General features: G+C 52.4%; 1 protein-coding gene across 10 annotated transcripts in view; it reads right to left on the minus strand.

The window, feature by feature from the left end:
* The window catches only part of DAB2IP (DAB2 interacting protein), a 194,836-nt gene that overhangs the window by 108,897 nt on the left and 61,407 nt on the right, over nt 1-24,532 (minus strand). For 3 of the 10 annotated variants that reach the window (XM_067743414.1, XM_067743420.1, XM_067743412.1), the window contains exon 1: nt 17,461-17,694. The exons of 3 other annotated variants lie outside the window; for them this stretch is intronic. In XM_067743414.1, the coding sequence (XP_067599515.1) occupies nt 17,461-17,581 (121 nt within the window). In that variant the 5' untranslated portion in view covers nt 17,582-17,694. Of the gene's footprint in view, nt 1-17,460; nt 17,696-24,532 lie in introns of those variants that run through there. 4 more of the 10 variants (XM_067743418.1, XM_067743417.1, XM_067743415.1 and 1 more) reach the window with 2 other exon arrangements.

Raw genomic sequence — 24,532 nt, forward strand, 5'->3', positions numbered from 1 at the left:
ATGACTCCTTGGGGCAGTCATTCGGTGGAATAGGGTAGGACTCCAGGGGGCAATGTCCACGGACCCCTACAAAGGACCCAGTTCTATAAGATCAGCATTAATCAAACTCAGAAATAAAAGGTTGAGTGAAAAAAGTACATTGCAAAAGGAAACAGAGTGCAATCCACTTATACTTTTTTTTTTTAACAAGAATGTTCACAACAGCTTTATTTGTAATAGCCAAAAACTGGAAATAACCAAAACGTCCTTCAGTAGGTGAATGGTTAAACCGTGGTACATCCACAGTGTGTGAGGCAGAATAATGTTCCCTCCAAAGAAGTCTACCCTAATTCCCAGAACCTGTGAAGATATTTTATATGGTAAAAGAAACCCTGCAAATGTGATTAAGGTTAAGGACTTTGAGATGCAAGTGTATCCTGGATTTCCAGGTGGGGATAATCTTAAATGTGCAAGAGGAAAGCAAAAGGATGGCTCTGAGGGATTCAATGATGCAAGAAGAGACAACAGAGATTCTAAGCATGAGAGGAATGATGGAAGAATGGGGTCACGAGCCAAGAAACGTGGGTGACCTCTATTTAGAAACTGGGAACATCCCTCAGCTGACAGCCAGCAAGAAGATAGGAACCTCAGTCCTACAACCACAGGGAACTGAATTCTGCCAACAAGGAATGGGCAATGAAATGGAGTTTTCCCGAGAGCCTTCAGAAAGCAATGCAGCCTACTAGTACTTTGATCTTAGTCCCTCAAGACCCACACCAGACTTCTGACCTACAGAACTGTAAGATGACAAATCTGTGTTGTTAAAGCTAAGTTTTTTTTCTTTTGTTTTCGTTTTAATTTACTTATTTTTGGCTGCATTGAGTCTTTGTTGCTGCGTGCAGGCTTTCTCTAGTTGCGGCGAGCGGGGTCTACTCTTTGTTGTGCTGCACTGGCTTCTCACTGCGGTGGCTTCTCTTGTTGCAGAGCATGGGCTCTAGGCACGCAGGCTTCAGTAACTGTGGCATGCAGGCTCAGTAGTTGTGGTGCACGGGCTTAGTTGCTCCGTGGCGTGTGGGATCTTCCCAGACCAGGGATCGAACCTATGTCCCCTGCATTGACAGGCGGATTTTTAACCGCTGCGCCACCAGGGAAGTCCGAAGCTGCTAAGTTTTAACTTGCTATGGCAGCAATAGGAAACTAATACACATGCCATGGAATACTACTCTGCAAAGAAAAAGGAATGCACTATTGAAATACACAACCACTTGGATGATCTCCAGGGCAACATGCTTGGTGCAAAAAGCCAATGTCACAAGGTCACATGGTGCATGATCCCATCTCAAAGCGGTAAAGTCATAGAGATGCAAAACCAATTGGTGGTTGCCAGGAGTTAGGGGTGGGGGGGGGCAGGTAGGTGGGTGTAACCATAAAAGGGCAGCACAAGAGGGAGATCTTTATGGTGACAGAATAGTCTTGTGTCTTGATTGCAATGGTGGTTACACGAATTTACACATGTGCTGAAATGGCACAGAGTCATACACACGCATCGGACCGATGTGCACAAAAGATGAGAGAGGAAGGAGGAAAGCAGACACTGACATCCAGAAGCTGACCTGGCATTCACAGCTCTGCCATGTTATTCTCCTTTTGGACATAAACAACCTCCAGGATACCAACCTCAGACAAGGCTACCATGATAAAATGAGGCAAAACAAGTCCACTTTATCATTTTGTCTAAACCACTGACAAAAGCCAGGTCACTGCGCCACCCACAAAATACCACAAATCTCCCCACCTTGGCGAAAATGAGTGTCTGCTGCTTCTTTACCGAAGACAGCTTTATCCTTGTGCTGCCTCTTCTCCCTGGAGATAAGATTTGAGACACCCCATCACAGAATTGCCCCTGCTTTCTGAGAGCAGCCAATCAAGAGTGAACCCCACTTCCTTAGACGTCCCCCAAATCACCCAACCAAAGCCCAAATCCTAGAGTAGGTTCTCTCTACCACACTCTGAGATGTCCCGTGGCTCCCCACAGTGTGTGTTCTCCATCACTGCAATAAGTAATAAACCCAACTTGTTCAGCTGGAGGTGTGTTCCTGGTGGGTCTTTGGCTGGAGGGCATTGTACTGGTTACATGAGATGTAACTATCAGGGGAAACTGGGTGAAGGATGCACGGAAGCCTCTCTGTACTGGTTTTGCAACTGCCTACATATCTGTAAAAATTTCAGAATGAAAAGTTAATAAATAGCCTATTTGAAATACATGGAATCAAATCTGTGTGTAAACAATTGAGATTTTCCATCCCGAGAAACTAACTGCAGAAATGTATTCATATCCAGGGTTCCCTGAGTAGAGAGAATGGCCAGCAATCTAGAGGCAAGAGGCACAGAAATATGAACACCCCTGCAAAGGCTTGCCATGGGCTTTTTAGAATGAAATACATTTGCTGTCCACATGATTAAACTAATATGATGTTTTACTTTCTGTTTGTACGTGTGTGCACTTACATAGAAAAATATCATGAACAGTACTCAAAAACTTGGTATCAGAGATACTCTTTGGAGAATAGGATGGGCTACGGGTGGGACCCGTACCACTTGCTGAATGAAGAATAATTCAGCCTTCCCAAAACTAATAGTAAAATAGAAATAGGGGGTATGATGATTCAGTGCCAAATTGGACCCTCTGAATACGTCTGAATAGGAAAAAGGAAAAGAAGCAAGAGAAAAAACAAAATCAGAAAACAAAACAAATGACATTGAAATCAACAGCAGCCCAAATGACCAGTTAGAGAAAGTGGATCAGGAAAGTCCAAAAATTAGATTTAGAAACAAACTCGTGGGTGAGGGAACGAAGTTCCCCAAGCGTAAAGCTGCCAATGAACTGATGTCCCAACTTCCCCTCCCCCGCTACCGCAGGAGTGGCCGGATGAACTGCAGGAAGAGCCAAAGGTAAGATCACCATGGCAGCAGGTCAAGGAACCTTCAGAGTGTTAGAACTTTTCAGACAGGGCCGTCCAGCTGATGCCACTGTGTATCTGTGTGCGTGTGTGTGTGTGTGTGTGTGAAGCACATCTGTACTGTTCTTATCTGCTCTTAACAGTTAGCCAAATGAAGAGTGAGTTTGCCAAAACAGTGCACCGATATGTTGGTAGGTCTCCTACACACACTTTTTCCAGTTCAGACTTTGGCCATCCATCTTTGTTTTTTATTTTATTTATTTATTTTTGGCTGCATTGGGTCTTTGGTGCTGCGCGTGGGCTTTCTCCAGCTGCGGCGGGCGGGGGCTACTCTTCGTTGTGGTGCACGGACTTCTCATTGCCGTGGCTTCTCTTGTTGCAGAGCACAGGCTCTAGTCGGGCGGGCTTCAGTAGTTGTGGCACGTGGGCTCAGTAGTTGTGGCGTGCAGGCTCAGTAGTTGTGGAGCACGCACTTATTTGCTCCACGGCATGTGGGATCTTCTCGGACCAGGGCTCGAACCCGTGTCCCCTGCGTCGGCAGGCAGATTCTTTACCACTGCGCCACCAGGGAAGTCCCCCATCCATCTTTGGAAGAAGGAGGAGACATGGTTCTTAGAGGTTATTAAACCTTACCTGCCTGTGGTAGGCAGAATAATGGCCCCCAAAGAGCCCATCCTGATCCTAGAACCCATGAATATGTTAACTTCAATGTCAAAAGGGACTTCAAAGACGTGATTAATGATCTCGAGATGGGGAGATTATTTTAGATTACCTGGGAGGGTCCAATGTAATCACAAGAGTCCTTATAAGAGAGAGACAGGAGCATCAGAGAAGACAGGGAAGGCGATGTGGTGATGGAAGCAGAGGTGGGAGTGAGGTGGGGCCATGGGTCAAGGCAGCTTCTAGAAGCTGCAAGAGGCAAGGAAACTGATTCTTCCCTAGAGCCCCCAGGGAGAATGCAGTCCTGCCGACACCTTGGCTGTAACCCAGAGAAACTGATTTCAGACTTCTGACCCTGAGAACTGTAAGATAAGTCTGTGTGTTCTAAGACACGAAATTTGCAGTAGTTTGTTCCAGTATCAATAAGAAGCCAATACACCCACTGATCAAGGTTCAACTTATTCTAGCAAAAATGGAGGGGTAGTGACGTCACACCATTGGCTGACCCAGGACTGTGGACTCTCAAGGTCCCTTTTCCAAATCAATGGCTGCCTTAAAAGGAGAAAAGCTTCCTTTTGGAAACACAATATTCATGACCCTACCTAATGTAAACTTCTTTCTTTCTCTACAATGCACTTGTTATCAATCAACATATGTAAAAGGGTTTGAAAACCACGAAAGTATATGGTACCTTTCTTGGTTATTTTATAATGTAGTTTACAGATGTTTTCACATCTGTACGTAGAGAATATTTCTCTTTGGATGGTCACTCCACACGCTGTGCGTTTATCCTCAGCACAGATACTAAATACATTATTAAAACTTCTTTAGGGTATATAAGCTCCAACAACAGCACTCCAGAGAGAATCATGATTATCAAACCCTAAATATTCAGGTATAGAACTAAATTCACTCTATTTTTCATTTCATTCAGAAAATATAAATGATTTCTTTTTACCCCAAAATTCCACCTCAGGACTTAGTGTTTGTTCAAAAAGTATATATATATATTTTTTTTTGGTGTGAGAGCTGGAATTAGCGCTTTATTTTTTTAAATGACAATAGAAAAGTACCTTTAAACAGTTTATAAAAGCATAATAGACTGTGTAGAAGTTGCTCTGTTTTCCTCAGAAACAAGGATACTATTCAATTAGAACAACGTGGCTATACAACAGTCTTATAGTTTTCCAACAACTTAAAATAGGCATAAAGTTTTAAGTGTGTACATACTGATTTTTTATATATAACTTTAAAACCCTCTTTACCTTTCTGTATTTGACAGCTTGGAATTCAAATTTTAAATTATCTCTAAATAACAAGGTCCTACTGTATAGCACAGGGAACTAAGTTCAATATCCTGCAATAAACCATAATGGAAAAGAATATGAAAAAGAATAAATATATATGTATAACTGAATCACTTTGCTGTACAGCAGAAACTAACAGAACATTGTAAATCAACTATACTTCAATAAATAAATAAATAATCTCCAAGTTTCTAATTTAATGATTTAATACTAAAGCAAACTGAATTTCAGCTCTTTGTGTAATTTTTTAGCTTGAGGAACAGTTGACGCATAGATTGTACATTAGGTCCTATAAGGAACATGAAGCTATAATTTGACAAAACAAAAGAGCAGATTGTTTTACGTTCTACAAAAACACCTGTGACTGCCCTAGGAACTTGGAGGGAAAGAAAATTGATGCAAACATGAAGTTCATGCTACCGGCCATGAGTCATAGTGTCCTTTGTCTCTGACCCACGAGTCTCGTGTCTTCTGCCGGCACCCGGGAAACTCTACCAGGCTAGGTTGCTAGTCAGCAAGTAGGGTAAAAACTCCACCCTTCATAGTTATTAACAAAGAGTATCAAAAATACTTAGGAATAAATTTAACAAAACAAGTACAAGGCTAATAACTTTAAAAATATTGCTGAGAGACATTAAAGAAAATCTAAATGAACAGAAAGATACACCACTTTGAAGGATTGGGAAGACTGTCTTGTAAAGATGGCATCTCTCCCCAAACTGATCTATAGATTCAATGCAATTCTAGTCAAAATCCTACAGGCGTTTGAAAGACAATAGCAGGCTCAATTTTACATTTAGATGGCAAAGCAAAGGATCTAAAAGAGCCAACCAATCTGGAGAAAGCAGAAACAGGTTGGGGGACTTATATTACTTGGTTTCAAGACATACTTTATAGTCTTGAAATGTAACTAAAGTAATCAAGATAGCGTGATATTAGCAAAAGGATAGACATATAGATCAATGGAACAGAATAAAGAGTCCAGAAATAGTCCCACATATATGTGGTCGATCGATTTTTCGAAAAAAGTACAAAGATAAATTGGTGGTGGAAAAGATCGTTTTTTCAACAAATTTAGCAGCAGAACAACTGGATATTTGTATGTAATAAAATGGACCACCAGGAAATGCGGAGAAACAGACCTAAGAGAGACGGGGACTGCATGGTATGGGTATATTTACCCTCACGCTGACTCCTAAAGTAGGAAACATCAGCTCCAACTTTAACAGGAAGAAACTGAAGTTCAGAAACATCAACTGAAAGGACCACAACCACTCGGCTAAGAAACCCAGGAGGCAGGATTCGAGCCTGGCGAGCTCTGAATCGAAGGGCTGCCCCAGGATGGGAAGCGCCTCCATGGAGAGATAAGTGAGAGGACAACAGGTCCCAAGTCCCCCGGAAGGCTGAGTGTCCTCCCTGCCCTTGGCCTCTCTCTACATCTCCAGGTGCCATCCCAGCCCCGCTACACGGCAGAAAGGGATAAGGGATGCCTCATTCGACTGCATGTTTTGGTCCCCTGATGTTGGGTGTGGGGAAGGGAGAAGTTTTGAACCTATGGAACTGCGATAACCTGCTATCTCCCAAAAGGAATCAGGATCAGAGTTCAAGCTGTCTTTAAGTTCAGGACATGGTTCAGAGTCAATGGAGGTTGCCCACTGTTTCGGGGGTGGGGTCTGCTGGGAGAGAGGCATGGAAATGACTGTGGAGGGCTGGGGTCCAGGGCACCTCCCCGCCCTGGGAATCCTCAACATAGAGCATTTGGTGGGGCACAAGAACGCCTCAGAGGGGACGTGGAGGGGTCAGGCTTCTGGTTCTCAGAAGGTGGGAGGGAAGCGCTGAGAAGACGTGCCTCCCAGCTATGTCTCAGGATTCTGGGTAGGGCCTCCCAAAAGGACAGCACTAGTGTTCACCCCTTAGTCCCTGGTTGGCCTCATGAATAACAGTCCAGTGTAAGCGTTGCAAACTTTCAGCATCTATAGACACTGTCACCAGCTCTTCTCTAAGCCCCTCTACTTGAGTCCCTTAACAATTGCCTTTGGGACTTTCCTGGTGGCGCAGTGGTTAAGAATCCGCCTGCCGATGCAGGGGACACAGGTTCGAGCCCTGGTCTGGGAAGATCCCACATGCCGCGGAGCAACTAAGCCCGTGCGCCACAGCTACTGAGCCTGCGCTCTAGACCCCGCGAGCCACAACTACTGAGCCCGCACGCCTAGAGCCCATGCTCCGCAGCAAAGAGAAGCCACCGCAATGAGAAGCCCACGCACCGCAACAACGAGCAGCCCCCGCTCGCCGCAACTAGAGAAAGCCCATGCGCAGCAACGAAGACCCAACGCAGCCAAAAATTTTGTTAAATCTTTAAAAAACAAACAATTGCCTTTGACCATCCATACTTCCTATTCCTCATCCTGACATACACCTCACTTTCAAAGAATCCCCAGCCTTCCCAAAAGTCTGGGTTTCCCCGGTCACTCCAAGGATTAATTACCTGGCCTGAAGGGTTCTCTAGTCCCTGAGTCCCTTTTTGCTCCTTTGCTTTCTGAGGATTTCTAGGAAATTTAGCCTGAAGTGTGACCTTCTCCATTTTTCCTCCTGAGTTTTCTCCTGTGACTCTGTAGCCCCAGGGCCTATTCCAGGCCCAGCGAGAGCTGCCATTTATCTGTGCTGCTGGAATTCGGGATATAAGGAGGTCCTAGCGTGGAGACATGCGTTTGCTCTTCTCCACCGTGTGCCATTTCCCTGTACCCACTTTGGAAACCCACAATGCACTACTACACATTTTGAAGCATTTTGTAGTAAAAGTACACGTGGGCAGGACATGGCCCGCCTTCGGGAGGCTGGTTATCCCCGGGGAGAGCGTAGGAGGCTTTAGCTGTATCTCAGGGGTCAGCACGTTTTTTTCATAAAGGGCCAGAGAGCAAATATTCTAGGTTTGTCTCAACTACTGAACCCTGTCAAGGTAACACGTAAACAGCCACAGACAATATGAATAAGTGGGGCTGTGTTCCAAAAACTTTACTTATAGACACGGAAAATTTGAATTTCCCGTCATTTTCACGTTATAAAACATTATTCCTCTTTTGATTGTTGTTTCAACCCTTTAAAAATGTAAATGCTATTCTTAGCTCGCAGGTCATACAAAAACAGGCGGTGGGCTCTATGAAAACAGGTGGGATTTGGCCTGTGAGCTGTACTTTGCCGACCCCCTGCTGTACCTGAATCATTTTATTTCTAAGAAAAAGAAAAAGAAAAAATGAAGAAAAGAGAAGCAGTCATGGCAATGTTAACGTTTGCTAAATCTGAGAGGTGAGTACCTGGGTGTCTGTAATGTCATTTTCTACACTTTTTATACTTTCAAATATTTTAGAACTTTCAAAAACTTCAAGAAGGGAAGAAGCCTGGAAATCACCTTCCAAATGCTCCCAGAGCTTATCACTGGGGGCTAGAATTAAAGGTTATTTTTTATTTTCTTCTCTTGCATAATGGATATTTATTACTTTATTACTTTTGTAATCCTAGGGGTTGGGGGAGAAGGGGAAAAACACTAACATAAATGTTATATTCTTTAAAAAAAAGAGGAGATGGGGCTTCCCTGGTGGCGCAGTGGTTGAGAGTCTGCCTGCCAATGCAGGGGACACGGGTTTGAGCCCTGGTCTGGGAGGATCCCACATGCCGCGGAGCAACTAGGGCCGTGAGCCACAGCTACTGAGCCTGCGCGTCTGGAGCCTGTGCTCCGCAACAAGAGAGGCCGCGATAGTGAGAGGCCCGCGCACCGCGATGAAGAGTGGCCCCCGCTTGCCGCAACTAGAGAAAGCCCTCGCACAGAAATGAAGACCCAACACAGCCAAAAATAAATAAATAAATAAATATTTTTTTTAAAAAAAAAAAGGAGATGGAGTGATTTGGCCCATAGCTGGTGGTCTCCCCTGGGGACCACCAGTGACCCAGGAGCCTCTTCCATAACATCCCCATGAAGGGCTGCCCCAGCACCCAACACCCCTGCTCCCCACTCCTTAAACTGGCCCCTCCCTCTGCAGATGGCTCTCCCTCTGCGGGTGGGACCGGAGGGCTGCACCCCGGTTTTCTGAAGCCCAAGGTCCTGTCCCAGGAGGGCTCAGAGGCTGCCGCTGATGCCGCGGAAGGGCCCTGAGGGCCCCAACCTGCTTGCTGCTAACATGTAGCTCTGAACAGCTCCCTAGACACCAGGGGGAACAGTGACCACACAGACAGTTAATGGGAAACCCAGGCTTCCCCCAGACCTCCACAGCCACCCAGCCTCTCCAGCAATGTCCAGTTCTGCCCGCCACCCTCACCCCTCAACCATTTGACCTCCTGCAGCCTCCAGTACCTTTCCACCACTTTCCTGAAGCTACTCCCCAAAGGCACCCCCTGCCCAGTCTGGTGCCCTCCTCCCGCACCTGCAGCATCAAGAGTCAGAGCAGGCCTGTCAGCCATGCCCACAGCTCTGCTGCCCCCTCACCCCAAACCCTCCCCACTTGCCTGGGCCTATCCCATCACCAGCTCCCACCCCTCTCGCTGTGAGGACGACCCCTGACCTCTCTCTCTCCCTGCTCAAACCCACTGCCTCTTGTAACAGGATGGCCAACATAGTCACCTGTGATCACTGATACCCACTCTCTCTGCTCCCCGGACCACATCAGTCTAGCTTTCTGGTTGCTTAAAATCATTTTCCTAAATTGCAGTTCTGGTAAGTACAGTGAGAATGAAACATCCTGAACTCTGCCACTCAGTAGCTGGGTGACGTTGAGGAGGTCAATTAACCAGTCTGAGCCTCAGTTTTCTCATCTGCAAAATGGAGCTGATACAATTATCTGTGAGAATGAGGACTTAATGAAATGATGCACGCAAAGGACTTAGAAGGGCGCCTACACTGTGTTAAGTGCTCAGAAAATGGAAGTCGGTGCTATTATAATGACTGCTATTTTCAAAATTCTCCCTTTGGTTCCGTGTGGCCTGCCAGGGGGAGTTCCAACCTCGTGGCTCGCCATCCAAGGCCCTGCTTACCCTTCCAGTCACACCATCTGCCAACCCGCTTACAGGACTACCTTCCCCATAAGCCCGGCTCCCTGGGGGTGGGGGCTGACTGTATCCTCCACGGCAGCCCCTGGCACAGGGCTTGCAAACAGTAGGTGGCTCACTAAAGCTCTGCTGCTCTGAACAAGTACAAGTGACACTTGTAGCAGCCTCTGGGGGACGGGAATGCCAAGGAGCCATCTGGATGGCTCCGATCCCCACAAGCATCACATTTTATTTCTAGATCAGCCCTAATAGAGCTGCAATTAACCCCTCAGGCTTTGGATGAACAGATAATGACAACTCACCCCGCCTATAATGATACCCTATGTTGTTTCACATCTACTTGTTCAAAGTGCTTCTGAGCCCAGAGATGTTTAGTGACTTGCCTGAGGTCACCAGCATTTATGGTGCAGTCAGAAGGACTCCCGCCCTGGCCACACACCTGACCCAAACTCAGTCCCCAGGATAGAGGGATAAATGGATAGAAAACCGCTTTTCCAGAAGACTATCCCAGATTGCCAATTTATTGGTTTCCAACCTTTAAACCCAAGTTCTACAGTCCCCAAGCCAAGCAGGACACCAAAAGGAGCCCCATCCCTGGCTGCCTGGCTCCCTCTAGCCCCACTCTCTTCCCCTCCCCTCTGCTCCCTCATCCACCGGAGGCTTTAGGAGAGCGGGCTGAGCCTCACAGCAGCCACATCGTCCTCCCTGTGCTCTGCCTTTTCCATTTCACAGCCATGTCAACACATCACCCCTAAGGGCCAAGAAAAAAGAAGTAACACAGCCCAGATGCCGACAGTGCTATCCTGTCTGTCGGGGAGAAGAGAGGAGGGAAATAAAAGCTAACAAGACTTCCAAAAGCAAAATCCCCAAACCTCCTCTCGGGTACCTGGCAGCTGTCAAGGTCAACACAGGAACCTGGTGGAGGGGGGGAAACCCATCCCCAATAAAACCCAGGCAGCTGTGGAGTCTGAGAGTCACAGAGCAAGCAGGGCTGCATTTCCAAGGGCGTGCTAGGCACCCTCACGGGCTCATCTTTCCTACTAACGTACAGGTGGTCTGTCTAGACTGTGAAACCAAGCCTGTCTTTTCTGAGTACTGAGTCTACTCTTTTTATTTTTTTATTAGTATTATTTGGAGGGCTATTGCGTTTCCCCTCCCTTCCTTATTTATGCAATCAGAGGAAATCACAGCACAGACAGCCACTTCCAAAATCAAGGCCACATGGGCCAATTTCAGATGGATAATTAAATATTGAACAAATGCTGAAATGTCTCTACAGGATCGGGATGGCTAAAAATAACTACCCTGCCACTCCACGCGCGGGCATCTCGGCTGTTCCCTCTCAAATCCCTCCTCCCAGCAACTGTCAAACACAACCTTCCCAGGGAAGGGCGGGTGGGGGGCGGAGGAGGGCTGGGAACCGATTCCCCAAACACTTACTTAACAGAAAACAAAACTTCAGCTCCCAGCAAGCTCCTAACGTTCCTGACCAGGAAATACTCTCCCTTTCCTGACATTTAACCAAGTGGCCTCGAGAGGAAGGTGCAGGGGAAATATCACAGCCATTGCTTTTCTTTTAAAAATAGTCAAGAGGCTGCGTGTCATTTCGAAGCAAAACACGTAAGCGGTCGGGGATGTGAGCACATTTGTATCAAGTTACACAGGAATTCAACCCCTATTCCCTCCCGCCAAGAAGACCCTGCAAGGAGCCCAGCTGCCTCAGTGTCCCGATCGGGGCTAACATTAGGAAAAGCAACAAACAAAATCAACACCAAAATAGGATGCAAAGGGCTGTGGATTCCAGACCTGGATCTCTCCTTAACGTCTGTACATACCTCGGGCAAGTGGCCTTGGTTCTCTGGGCTTCAGTTTCTCCAATTGTCAAGGGGAACAGTTAGCTTCCAGGGCCACACAGGTCAATCCCTCCAACCTCCCCCCATCAGCAGCTGAGCAAAGCAGGCTCCGGGCCTGTCCCTGTGCCACCAGGTTTCAGAAAGCACAGAACGCAACGGGGCAGAGAAAGAGCGCCCAGGAATCAGAGCTCCAGACCTGACCCTTGGAAGCGCGCTTCTAAGCGTGAGCTTGCGAGTACGGTGGCCTCGGGTTGAACCTTGCCTCTTCCTCCACACCCTGAGCTCAGTTTCCTCACCTGGCAAAGGGAAGGGATGGTAATGCCCCCTACCTCCTAGGAGGGTTGGAAAGGTAAAAGGAGATACGAGATAGTCAGGTGAAGCTCTTGACACAGGGCCTGGCACACAGTCAGCTGGGTAAAAGGAAGCGGTTACCTTCCTTGTTATTAAAGGGGACGAGGATGCGCCAGAAACACAAAGACCAAGAAGCTGACATTCCAGCAGACGAACTTGGGCCTCCGGCCTCCCTCAAGGACCTACACAGCTCTGGGAAGTGGGCCTCAAGCTGTCTGCTGGTCTCCAGGGACCTCACAACACGGGATGCTGAACGCTCAGCACAAAGGAACTTGGTGGAAAAACAGGGCTGAGTCTGTAAGACCTGTGACCTGCCCAGGGAAAGGAGGACATGGCTGGTAGGCATGAATGGGAGCAGGATACAAGGGTGGGGGCCGGGGGAGAGCCCGGGCCTGAGGGATGGCCTGAGTCATCCCAGGCAGACAGAGGGCTCAACAAGCAGGATGGACCCTCCCCACCTCAGATGCCAGTGGGGTCATTCCCCTGCCTCCCTCCTGAATTACGTTCAGGATTGTGGAAGCGGATGGCTGTGAACACTCGTAGAGCTGCTGACTCTGCAAATCAGATAGAAGGAGGAGGTGGCCTTATCAAAGGCAAGGCCTAACCTCAGAAGGATCCGCCTGCCCGCGGGATACCGAGGCGGTGCGTTCACAAGCCCAGGATGTGGAGCAGGGCAGAGCTGGGCTCCACCGTTCCTTAGCTGCGTGACGTTGGACAAGGCTCCCACTCTCTGGGACACAGTTTCCTCACCTCTAAAATGAGAATTATGCCAGTATCCATCTCCAGCATTGTTGTGAGCATTAAATCAGGCAAATACAGAGTTAAGCTCACTGCCAACACTGAGCAGGCATTCGGCAAACAGAAGTCATTTGAACTTTATTATACGTCGTGGGAAGGAGTGAAGGTCCACTACCTGAGTTATGTAAAGGCCTGGAGAAGCTGGAGCCAATCGCCAAAGGAGAGATGGTGTCTCAGCAGGAACAGAGGAGGAAACAAGGCAGAAAAAAGTGTATGTACAATTTCAGAGGTCTCAGCCTTGGGCTCTTGGAAGGACATTTAAAGACTGGGGGGACCACAAGGTACAACCAGCCCCCACCCTCAGGGCTGTTCTCAGGCTTGTCCAGCCCCTGGGGCCCCAAGATGCTGCCCAGGGGCCTCTCAGCGGGTCTCCCTGAAGCCAGGGTCCCCATGGAGAGGTCCCAGCGCCCACCCTTCCCTATGGTGGCACCCAGGCCCCTCCCTAGCCATCGCTCCCAGTTAGGAAGCAGCCATGGCAAATCAGCACCCTCCCCAACCATGTTGCTCTCTTCCTGGGGGCCAGAAGCCCTGGGTTCCATACCCCGCTCTGTGAAGGTGGCCCCTCTGTGCCTCAGTGCCCCCCGCCTCTGGACGTCAGGGGTTAGATCACTCAGCTGCCAACTTCAAAGTCCTGGGAGGTGACCCCCACCTCAGGAGGTCAGTCCTCGTCCTCCTGGGCACCTCCTGCCCAGGACATTCCTCAGGGGATGCTGGAGCGCTCCTGGGGGCCCCTGCTGAGGCCCCTCACACAGACTCCAGCATACCTCGGAAGGAAAGACACCCAGGTGGAGGGGAGTGGGACCACACAGCAGCCACGACACAGGGCCACGCAATGGGGTATGTGTGGGCCTGGAGAAGGAACTGACCATCTAAGGAGAAAACACAGGCCAAGTCTGCAGCGCCCAGGCAGGGCCTGGCATGTGCCTGGACCCCAGGAAAAACTCAGATGAAAACACGAAGAAAAGAATCAAAACCTCCCCTGAGTACAGGGATGGGCATTCCAAGAGGTCTCCCAACATGGGAGGCAGCAGGACAGGATTAGCCCCAATTGACAGATGGGGAAACTGAGGCCCTGGGATGTGCCAGAATCGCATAACCAGCTCATGATCGAGCTGGGACTAGAGTCCGTTTCCCACTAACCACTGCCCGGTATCCCCAAAAGGGCTCTGTGCCCCAGGGCAGCTCAGCAAGCCAGCCTCCCCAACCAACTGGGGGCTTGCCAAGAGCTGGGAGCCTATGCAATTCATCCCCATGTGCCCCTATGCCCAGCACATAGTAGGTGCTCAAGACGTGTTTGCTAGTTGAATGAATGGGTGGACTTTATCCAGGGCAAGAAGAAAACTTGTATTTCCCCAGCAGCCCTGGGGGTACCGGTAGGTCAGACAGACAGACAAAGCTTTTCTTGACCTTGGTGGGGGCAGGTGGGGAGGTACCCTGGCTGGTGAGGACCCCCTCGAATTCATGGGCCATGCCCAGCCTTCAAGCGGACCCAGGGGCACAAGGCGCGACCCAAAATGGCCAGATGACGCTTGCCATGCAAACGTCACTGTTCCCACCCTGCCTCTGGCCAGCGTCAAACTTCGTGCCCCCCTCTACCAACAACAGATTCGCTCTGCCCGTTCTTCAGATGGAGAACTCAGGGCACAGAGAAGGGAAGAGGCTTGCTTACTGCCCTGCTTTGGTCACACCTGGGGGACTGCAGACAGTGTCCCTCACTGGCGGCCCCACCAGGGACAGGCTTAGTCTCGAGTCTGCAGCGAGCCCCCTCCCACCACTCCAGAGGGACAGTGGGGGCGGTGGGCAGGGAGCTTCCTCAGAGAGGTGGCAGTCTGGTCACAACCCTCTCCCTGGCTGGGCCAGCTGCGCGTCCCCACCACCAGCCACTTCTTCCCTGCGCTTTCCTGTTTCTGAACAAACACACGCCTGCGTTCTCGGTCATTGTCCTTCCCTGCTTGTGGCAGAGGCCAGAATGGGTGTGGAGCAAGGGCCCAATCAGGGCTGGGATGCTGGGTACCACCACCTCCTTGGGGATCTGATGATGTCATTCTCATGGGACCAAGCCCCACTGCAGATGGGGAGACTGAGGTGTGAGGTCAGAAGGCTCCCCCAGCATGAGTTACCACCTGGGGGGCGGGGGTGTGCTGCCCTCAGGAGGAGGGGCAGCCCTGGAGGCAGAGTCAGGGATCTGGGAGTTTAGTGGAGGAAGGTCAGTGATGCTCTAGCTGCCCCCAACCCGGGTACCTCCACCTCTCACCCTGCCAGGCAGCTCCCAGCCCCCACCCATGACTCCCCATCACTCAAGGGCCTTTATCAGGCCCAAACTACTGCTCCCCGCTATTCCCTTCCACCAACCCAGGCCCTCTGCCACCCCGGGATGAACTCTGCCCGCACACCCAAGAGGTCTTCCAACTCCCTGTCTTTGCACAGCTGCTGCTCTGTCCAGAGTAAGGACATCCATAGCTCACACTCAACTGTGGCCCTGGCAGCGCGGGCTTGCACCTTTCCATGCCTTTGCTCTCAGTCTTTAAACAACCCTGCCATCACCACCCCCATTTACCAGACAAGCCCACTGAGGCTTGGAGAGGTAACTGGCCAAAGGATGCCTTTGTGCAGAGCAGGGGCTTGAACTCAGATCTGATTCAACCACTCCCTCTGCCAAAGGAAACTCTACCCATCTGGTGAGCCCAGTCCAAATGTCACCTACTCTGTGAAGCTCTCCCTGATTTCCCCAGATGTAACTTCTGTTCAGGGACAGTCTCCTCCCCCCTCCCTGCAGGCTGGGTGCTCCTTTGAGGCTGGGACACAAAGCAGTGACTCCTGCACAGGCGAGCCTGGGAGCTGGGGCTCAGGCGATGGCCAGACATGTATTGATTGTCTCTGGCCCAGTGAGCTGAGCAGGAGGGGGACTTCGGGTCCTCTCTGTGCCCGCAGGGATGGAGCTGGGCTGAGGTGAAGAGTGAAGGGAAGGTCACACAGGGCATCGAGCAGGGGTGGGGTGAGTACCGGAGGACTCATGGTGACCTGAGCTTAACTGGCCATCTGTACAGCTCCCATTTCTCACAACCTGAACCCATTTCCTCACGGAATCTTCCATGTATCAATACTACTAGCCCCCTTTTACAGCTCAAGAAACTGAGACTCAGAAAAGGGAAAAGACTTGCCCAAAGTCACAGTGCTTGAGCCCAGATCTCTGATCGCCCAGGCCAAGCCTGGAGGGAGGCAGTAGCCAGAGGCCTTTTCAAGGAAGGCAAGGGGGAGGAGATCATAGGCCTTGGGAGACCCTTAAAGACTGAACTCCCAGCACACACATGTGTGCATTCCCAACCTCAGCTTGAACCCTCCCACGAACAGGGAACTCACCACTTCCTGAGGAAGCCCTGTACATTGTTGTTCAGCCCTGACTGTGGGAAAAGTCTTCCCCATTCTGGGAGAAGCAAATGAACGTATACTGCCTGCCTGCCTCACTTATCCTCATACTGACGAGAAAACTGAGGTTTAGGGGCAACTACAGGGCCCAGGCCACACAACCAGTGCCCGGAGGGGTATTTGACCAGATTCTAAGCACAGATTTGCTCAAACCCCTCTGGGTCAGGCTGGGCCCCGGGCCAGCCTTCCAGATTCCGAAGATAACCTGATGGTGTAAACTCAGCTCAGGTGCCCACTAGGTACTCCCAAGCCCCCTCCTCCCTCCCACCCACGGGCGCGTCAGTGGGCCTGAGCCTTTGCCAGGGACTCCAGCCTCCCCAGGGCCCCTTCGAAGCCTTCCTCCTTCCAGGGGGCCTCCCCCCACCTCCTACCCAGCCATGGAAGGAAGTCCCGGCCCCCACCCAGCCCCCTGGATCACACGCCTTTCCAGCTGTGGATCCTGTTACTGGAAAAAGAAAATGCTGCTCGCACCTCCCCCTCCGGGTCCTGCCTCCTGGCCTTGAAAAGAGAGAAACTCATTTCAAAGGAGGTGGCGCCCACCCACTCAGAGACGTCCTGGACAGATGTTACCCGCCACCACTCCGGTGGAGCCAAGGACCCCGGGATAGGACCCCCTGAGGTCCACCCACGTGCCCCTCCACCCAAGAGGCGGGGGAGTCCACTTAAGTCCCAGAGGAGCGAAGAGGGAGTTGGGGGGAGGTAAGCCGAGAGGCCAGGGCAGTGCAGGCAAGGGGAGGAAAGCCAGGTCGCTCAGGATGGTGATGCCCCCGCTGCTGGGTAAACTGAGGCACGGTGGTCAAAAGTGAGAGGGGGAAGAAAGAAGCTGAACTGCGATCTCCCCTTTGCCTGCCCTTGGCAAGAGGAGACACCGGAGCCTCAGTTTCCCCACCAGGGTGGAGGTTGAGGAGAAGCTAGGGGAGTGGGAAACAAGCAGACACAGTTGCGGGCAACCAGAAGGGGCGGCTGAGAGGGTCCGGGGTAAAGAGACAGCAGGAGGACCCAGGGTCGCGGGCATCCCGGGGCATCAGGCGGTGATCCGGCGCTAGGGAGGGCCTGGGGTCAGGGGTCAGGGGTCGGGGTGGCGCCTACCCCTGGCGGGCCGGGTCCGGCTGCGGGAGCGGCTCCTCTGTCGCTGCAGCCGGGGCCGCCTCAGCAGCCGGTAGTAGTAGGAGGGCCTCCCGGTGCTCTTCCTGGCGCCGCCCGCGGACATGCTGCCGCCCGCCGGGCACCGGGCCGGGCCTGGGCGCGCTCACACGGGCCCCATCGCCCGCTCCGGCCGGCCCGGCGGGCGTCCTCGCGTTCTCCCGCGTGCCGCTGCGGCCGCCGCCGAGGCCGAGGCTGCCCCACAAAGTCGCGCAAACTCCTCCTCCTCCTCCCGCCCTCCCCGGAGCAGCCGGCCCCGCCGCGGGGGCCGGGGACCGGGAGGCCGGACTGGCACGGGCCCGGAAAGTCAGTGCGGGAGAAATCCCGGCCTGGAGTCGGCCAGGCCAGGCGGGCCGGAGTGCCCGGGACCCCAGGCAGGTCCCCAGGACGGCCACCGCCCTCCCCCCCGCGCCTGAGAGCCCGAGCTCCGGGCGCACGCGGCGTCCCACCCCGCCGGCAGGTATAGACAGTGCACACCCGCGTGTGGGCGCTCCCTGGCACTGGGCAGGGCGCAAGGCGACCAGGAGGGCACCGTGCTTCCGAACCGGGAACCCTCGATTAGGGTCCGAATGAGGCCGGTGCCGCAGGGCCGGTTTCCGCCCCAAGCTCACTGGGCTGCGTGTGGATCCGCTAACACACCGTCCAGCACGCCCCCCGCCCCGGCAGGTAGAAAGACCTCTTTCACGCAGGATACTCGCCTGTGCTTTAAAAATCGTCCCGTTTGATACGCATGTTACTTTTATATATTTACAATTAGGGTGTATATTTCAAGCACAGAAAAAGTAGAGAGAACATAGTGAAAACCTATGTATTCCTCAGGTCTTCGCCAAATCAGAACTTTCTGCCCTTTTGATCTAAACCCTCCTCCAAATGAAACACCTCAGATGCTGTGAGGTCTCCCTCCCGCTGGGCATTTACAGCAGTTCTAGCAGGGCTGCGGGCAGGGCAGTACTCTCCCCACTGTAGGGAGAGGAAACCGAGGCTAGAGGAGGGAGGGTGCCAGCTCCCTCTATTGCATCCTGCTGAAAGCTTTCTCCGAGTCATGCACCACCCTCCCCAGCTCAAGAACCATCCATGGCTCCCAGAGTCCAAAAGCCCCAAGTCCAGAGAATCTTTGGTATTTGAGACTCCAGCGATGTATCCTCAATCAAACTACCTCCCAGCCTCACCTCCACTCCCCCGCCCCCCTACTTCTCACTCCTCTTTTCTCTACTCCCAGCAGGGACTGGCCTCCTACTGACTTTTCTCTGCCTGGCCAAAGGCTATTGCTCTAGAGCCCACCTCCTCCAGCCTTCCCTGACCACCCTGGCCATTGGCTGCGGTATCTCTCTCTACCCGCCAGCCTCTGCAGCCGCATTTATTTTTTAAATTATTCTGACAACCACCTGCCTCAGTTCCATCCCTTCAAGTACAGAAGGGGAAACTGAGGCCCTGACAGGAGGTCTGACTTGCCTCAGCGGCAGAGGCAAAGGGTCTTAGCCAGGGCTCTGACAAGTAGTCTCAAGGATGTGTTGGTGGGAGAGTCACGTGTGGGTCCTGAGGGAGTCTGGATGTCCTCCTCCAGCACAGCTGAAAAGGTGCGGCCCTGGAGGAGGCGGGGCAGTCGGCAAGAATCCAGACCAGGTTTTGCACCTCACAAAGGGGACCCCCTCCCTTGCTCCCTCAGCCAGAGGGGAGGGCCCCCAGGTCAGAAGCCTGGATCACAGCTGGAAGCCAGGCGCCTTCCCAGGACTAGGGGGGAGGGGCAGGAGGGGTATTGCTCCTCCAAACCCAGTCTGGGTTGTCAGAAGCTATCAACTCCCCTGGCCCCTCTCCCCAGAGCTCTGGCCAATCCCTGGGGAAGATGGAAAACCACAGGGCCTGCAAGGACCCCATTAGCCTCCTTTGGGTTAAGCATTGCTCTAGCTCATTTTCAGTAGCAGACATCACCAGGAGGCCCTTTTACAAGTGCAGAGGCCCCTGGGAAAAGTAGTACCCAATTCCTCCATCCAGAGGCAACCTGTGGGCCCTCTTAGCGAGCCTCCTCCAGAACACAGAAACCCAGTTCAGAGCCTCCCCATTCAGCTGGGGCTCCCGCAGCCACCTACCCACACCTTGGCACTTCCAGAAAGAATAACCTCCGAAGCCAGGCCCACCAGTTTTGGGGGGAGGAGGACTCCCAGGAAGTCCAGCTCAGGGTGGGGACACGAATCCTGTTCCCCGGGCCTGGACTTCACGTGGCCCAGTTTCCTCCCCAAAGCAGGAACTCCCTGATTGGCCAGGTCCTAGCCTTCCATGAAGGAGACGAGACGCTGATCAAGTGATCGAGCTGATTAAGGCTGGGACAAGTGGTCTTAGTTAGCCTGAGGCCCCCAACTAGCAGATTTAGGTGAGTGTGTGTAGAGGGAAGGGAAAGCAGCCAGGACCTCAGCATCTCACCTGTAAACAGAGTTGGCTTCCAGAGGTCTGGCATAGACTCTGTTTATGCTTGGGATTCTCAAGTCGTTCTCTGTGCCTCAGTTTCCCCGCCTACAAGAAGTTACAGACTCCCTAACCTATCTGCCTTGTGGAGGGAGGGTCAGCTAATGAAGAGGAAGAAGCTTTTGCATTTCTGGCCTTCGGATGGGGTGGGCATTGCCAATCACCCAAGCTGAACATCTCCACGGTACCAGCTGGAGGACTGAGTAGGAAAGGGACAGGGTGGGAGGTAGGAGAGGAGGTCCAGGACCCCTGGGATGGGCAGGCAGACAAAGGCTGCTCCCTGCACACCCAGCAGAGCATATGGAATCAATCCCGCTGTGGAGCAAGCCACCCACCTCCTCCCGCTGCCCCTGTGGCCTCCTCCCTTCAAACAGAAGCAGCCCCCCTTCTGGAGACTGCCTAGGCTGGAGGAGGGGCACCTGAAAATGTCCCCCACCCCACCCCGACCACTTCCTGCAACAGACCCCTTCAGGGGCCAGGCCCTGCTGACCTGTGAACCCCGGGCCCTGCAGGGAGGGTAGTCCCATCAGTGGTCTTGTTCTCCCACCTCAGTTTTGCCTCCAGAGGGTCTCCTGAATAGGCCCAGCTCCCACCTCCCCTACCTCCATGCCCCTCAGCCTCCAAATGGCCCCAGCTCATTAAACGTGCGTATTTCTGGGGTTCCTCCAAGACTCTTGATTCGGTGGGTCTGGATGGGGCCTGGAAATATGCCTGTTTAGCAACTACCAGGCCGGGGGCTGGGGACTAGCTAAATCAGATCCCACCCGACCCCACCACCACCTTCAGTGTCCCTCAAAAGCCCCCAAAGGTGAACTCCCAGAGTACCGAAAAGGACCAAACTGTCACAAAGCAGCCAGCCCACTCCATGCACCCTGATCTATCTGCTCTCAGCCCCCTAGGGCTCCAGCCTCTGCCCTGATGGCCAGATGGCTGCCGTGACGCTTTTCCTCTGCACCCACCTGGTGAACTCCTTACCCCTCAGGACCCAGCTCAAACATCACCTCTTTAAAGAAGCCTTAGCCCCCAACAGAGACACCCCCCATCCCCGCCACACACGACCAGTTAGATTTGAACAATGAGGACACAGGAGAAGACCAGAGAGGGATGGACCCAAAGAATTTCCCTGCAGGCAGAGGACCATTGACATCGAGGTCTGGAGGAGAATTACACCCTGTTGGGCTGGAAGTCCAGGTAAACCGGAGGCCAGGCCAGGGCTGGGTCAGGAGGGGTCAGATGCAGGGAGGGGACCAGCCCAGTGCAGTCTCACATCTGTTAGGTTTACAGTCAGTGAGGAAGGAGCAAAAAAAGCATATAGTCAGAATTACCCTTGAAAAGCCGTAAATTGCCCATCCAGGACAGTGTTTCCTCCAGTGTAAATTCAGATCACCCATTTCTTCAGCTTCGCGCAAAGCAGAAGGGCCTGACCTTTCCAGAAGGGCCATTTTTGTGCAGGAGGAAAACAACAGCAATAATGAACATTATCTAACACATGACTCCACTCAGGGAGGAGAGATGCTCACGCCTGGAGGGGACCACAGAGTCCAAGACCACTAACATAGGAAGGTTATAAGTTTGGCCTCGAAAAGGCTGTCAGAGGGTGACGTTTGGATTTAATAGCAATAAACTGTGTTCAGGATTTACTGTCTGCATTATCTATGCACATTATCTCATTTAACGTATGAGGCAGATGGTCACCACCTTCATTTTACAGAAATTATTGGGGGCACAGAGAGGGTAAGTAATTTCCCTAAGGTCACACTGCCTGCACTAGGAGTCAGGATTTGAACTCAGGCAGGCTGGAAAGAGCAAAGGTCTTAAGACTGAGCAGGACTTAATGCAGAGATGGAGGAGGGGCAACAGCCTGGAACTTCCCTTAAAAGCCAGCTTTGACAAGGAACAGGAGGAGGCGAGAAGGGAAGGAGTCCTGACAGGGGAAACACCGGAGCCCACCAGGCTCCACACAATGGGTGTCTGGAGGGCTCAGACCTGTCAGGTTTCCTGTCAGGACGAGGCTGGGCAGTGGCGACCAGGGGAAGTCCCCAGCTAGGCAGCCCTGCACACATCCGCCTCCCAGGCTGGTCTCAAGCTTTGAGTCGCTGGAGCCCTGGGCAGGGTGTGGGTGGGAGTGCTGTGGGACATTCACGGTTAAGGTCATGGGCCTCTGCCATGGGAGGTGGCCTGTCTGGCAGGCAATGACGGCTTCCTGTGTCCACTGTTCGTCCGGGAATGAGGTTGGACCACGTATAGGACCTTCATTCAGATGGGGCGGGCTGGAGCGGGGGATCTCCGACATGGCGGAAGGTGGAGACAAGCCCGAGAGGTCAAGCTCGAGTGCTCGAGGCCCAACTAGGTGTCCACCACCTCCACCAGCCCCTGGACTTCCTAAGCCATCAACAAATTTAATGACATCCTTCACAGAAAATGGCCCACTCAGGGCGGCGATGATCCCGGGCTTAGCGGGCCCTGCCCCTCTTAACACAGGCAGAACTAGGGAAGCAATCAGGCGTGGACATTGGAACACACACAGACAGAGCCTCGGGGAATGCGAGTGTTTTTTTGAAATCAAGTCACCCGAAACTGGGCTAAGGGTGAACCCTCGGGAGAGGCAGGGCTCTAATAGGGTGGAAGGCCAGTGGGTGGGGTCATTGTTTCTTTGGGCACTGCGTAACTCAAAGAAAGCCCTTGCCATCTCTGGGCCTGAGGTTTCACATGTTAAATACAGACGAGTTATCTCTGCCCAACTCACCTCCATGGATCCCATCAGGATCTAGAAACTTCCTCCAGTCCCAAACCACCACCTCCTGCCCTCCAGAAGCCCAGAGAAGAGGATATATCTCCCTCATACATGACAACAGCCCGTCATTAAAATCCTGGAAGGTCAGGTTTAGAAGGAAACTTCAGAGCAGGTGATGGAAGCTGGGGCCCTATAGAACAGCCACTTGGCCAGAGAAGCCCGCCTAATTCATCGCAAGCCGGGGTCTGGCCTCAATTCTCCAAACATGGAGGGTCTGATTGCCCCTCCCACCCCAGTAGTCAGGGTGGAGCAACAACACTCCCGCAGATGGGGCGGTGAGGCCACGGGAGGGAGGGACTCCCCCGAGGTCACACATGAGAGTTGGGGGTCAGTCCACCTCGGGACTGAAAGAGATGCCAAGACCCCCTTTCCCTCTCAGTTACCTGGACCACCCCTCCCAGGTGCCTGATGCGTTCTGGCCACAGGTGCCCTGCCTTCCACTCCCACTGCTCCAAAGCTCAGGGCTCCAATCCTGTGGCTGGGAGAGGCAGGGATCCACTCTCCAGGCTGAGCCCCAGACCCCCCTTCTTACCCCCACCCTAGCAGCCGGCATTTCAGCCCAGATGGCCTGGCCTGGAGCGACTCTCTCTGCGTACTTCCTCTCCTGCCCTGACCCAGAAACGCTGCCAATCTCCAGGTGGGCCCACAGCTCCTCTTTTTCCCAGCCCAGCCTGGGGCCGAGGCTCCAGGTCTCCAGCCTCCTTCCTCCCCTTCCAGCTGATGGGGCCAGACAGCTCCACACCCACTGGGCAACAGGAGGGGGTGGCATATGGTCCCAGGGTGAGGTCAGAGAGCCCCCTCCCTTCCCAGGCAGACCTTCCTGGTCATCTGTGAACCACTTCGTGGTTGGCACTGGCCTGGGTTCTGGGGGGAGGGGTCTCGCTCCACCCCTACAGATTCCACTGAAGAGGACAGATGAACCAGCCCAGTAGCCAGCTCCTAGGAAGCTTCCATCTTGGCAGGGAGCTGAAAGAGTATGGGATTTGGAGTGAGGAATCAGCACTTCTTGGCTGCGTGACCTCAGCTTACTACCTTTACCTCTCTGTGCCTCTTGTTTCCTCAACTATGGAGTGGGCATGATAATACTTACACTTTGTAAGGTTGTGGAAGGTCAGATAGCATAGTGAGTCAAAGCCTTGTGGACAAACTGGCTCACATCTGCCCCCTCCAGCCTATTTATTTCCTCACGAATCTGTGGGCTCCTTGAGAGCAGAACAGCCAGAGCTGGTCAGCACAGTTACTGGCCCAGAGCAGGCTCTCAGTAAGACTGACTGGGAGAGATAGTGGCAGTGTTTGGGAAAAGTGGCTGAGTCCATCTGATCTGGAGTCAGCACTGAGGGAATTTGGAAGAGGGAGAAATCCTGGAAGACTGCCTGGAGGAAGAGTCATTGGTACTGAGCTAGAAGGCTAAGTAGGAGTTGACTGAGTAGAGAGCAGAGGAGGAACAGGCAGCATGAGCAAAGACCCAAAGATGGAAACCAGCAAGGCATATACTGGGGGCAGCATATAAAACTGTGAGGCTGGAACAGAGGATGAGGAGAGGGACTGGGGAGCAGGCTATATGGGGTATGTAAGGGTGAGATCAGGGAGAAGAGATGGGGAGATAGATCCAAGTAGGGGTGAGGCCCAGACAGCCCCTCCAAAGGGGAGAAGTAAAGTGGTAATGAGGGAACCCTGGCCAAGGAGGCAGAGGATCAGGGCTCCAGGCCTAGCTCTGCTGCTGTGTGACTGCGTGACTTTGAATAAGTCACAGCCCTCTCTGAT

The sequence above is a fragment of the Pseudorca crassidens genome, chromosome 7 (assembly GCF_039906515.1).
Source record: "Pseudorca crassidens isolate mPseCra1 chromosome 7, mPseCra1.hap1, whole genome shotgun sequence".
Lineage (NCBI taxonomy): Eukaryota > Metazoa > Chordata > Mammalia > Artiodactyla > Delphinidae > Pseudorca > Pseudorca crassidens.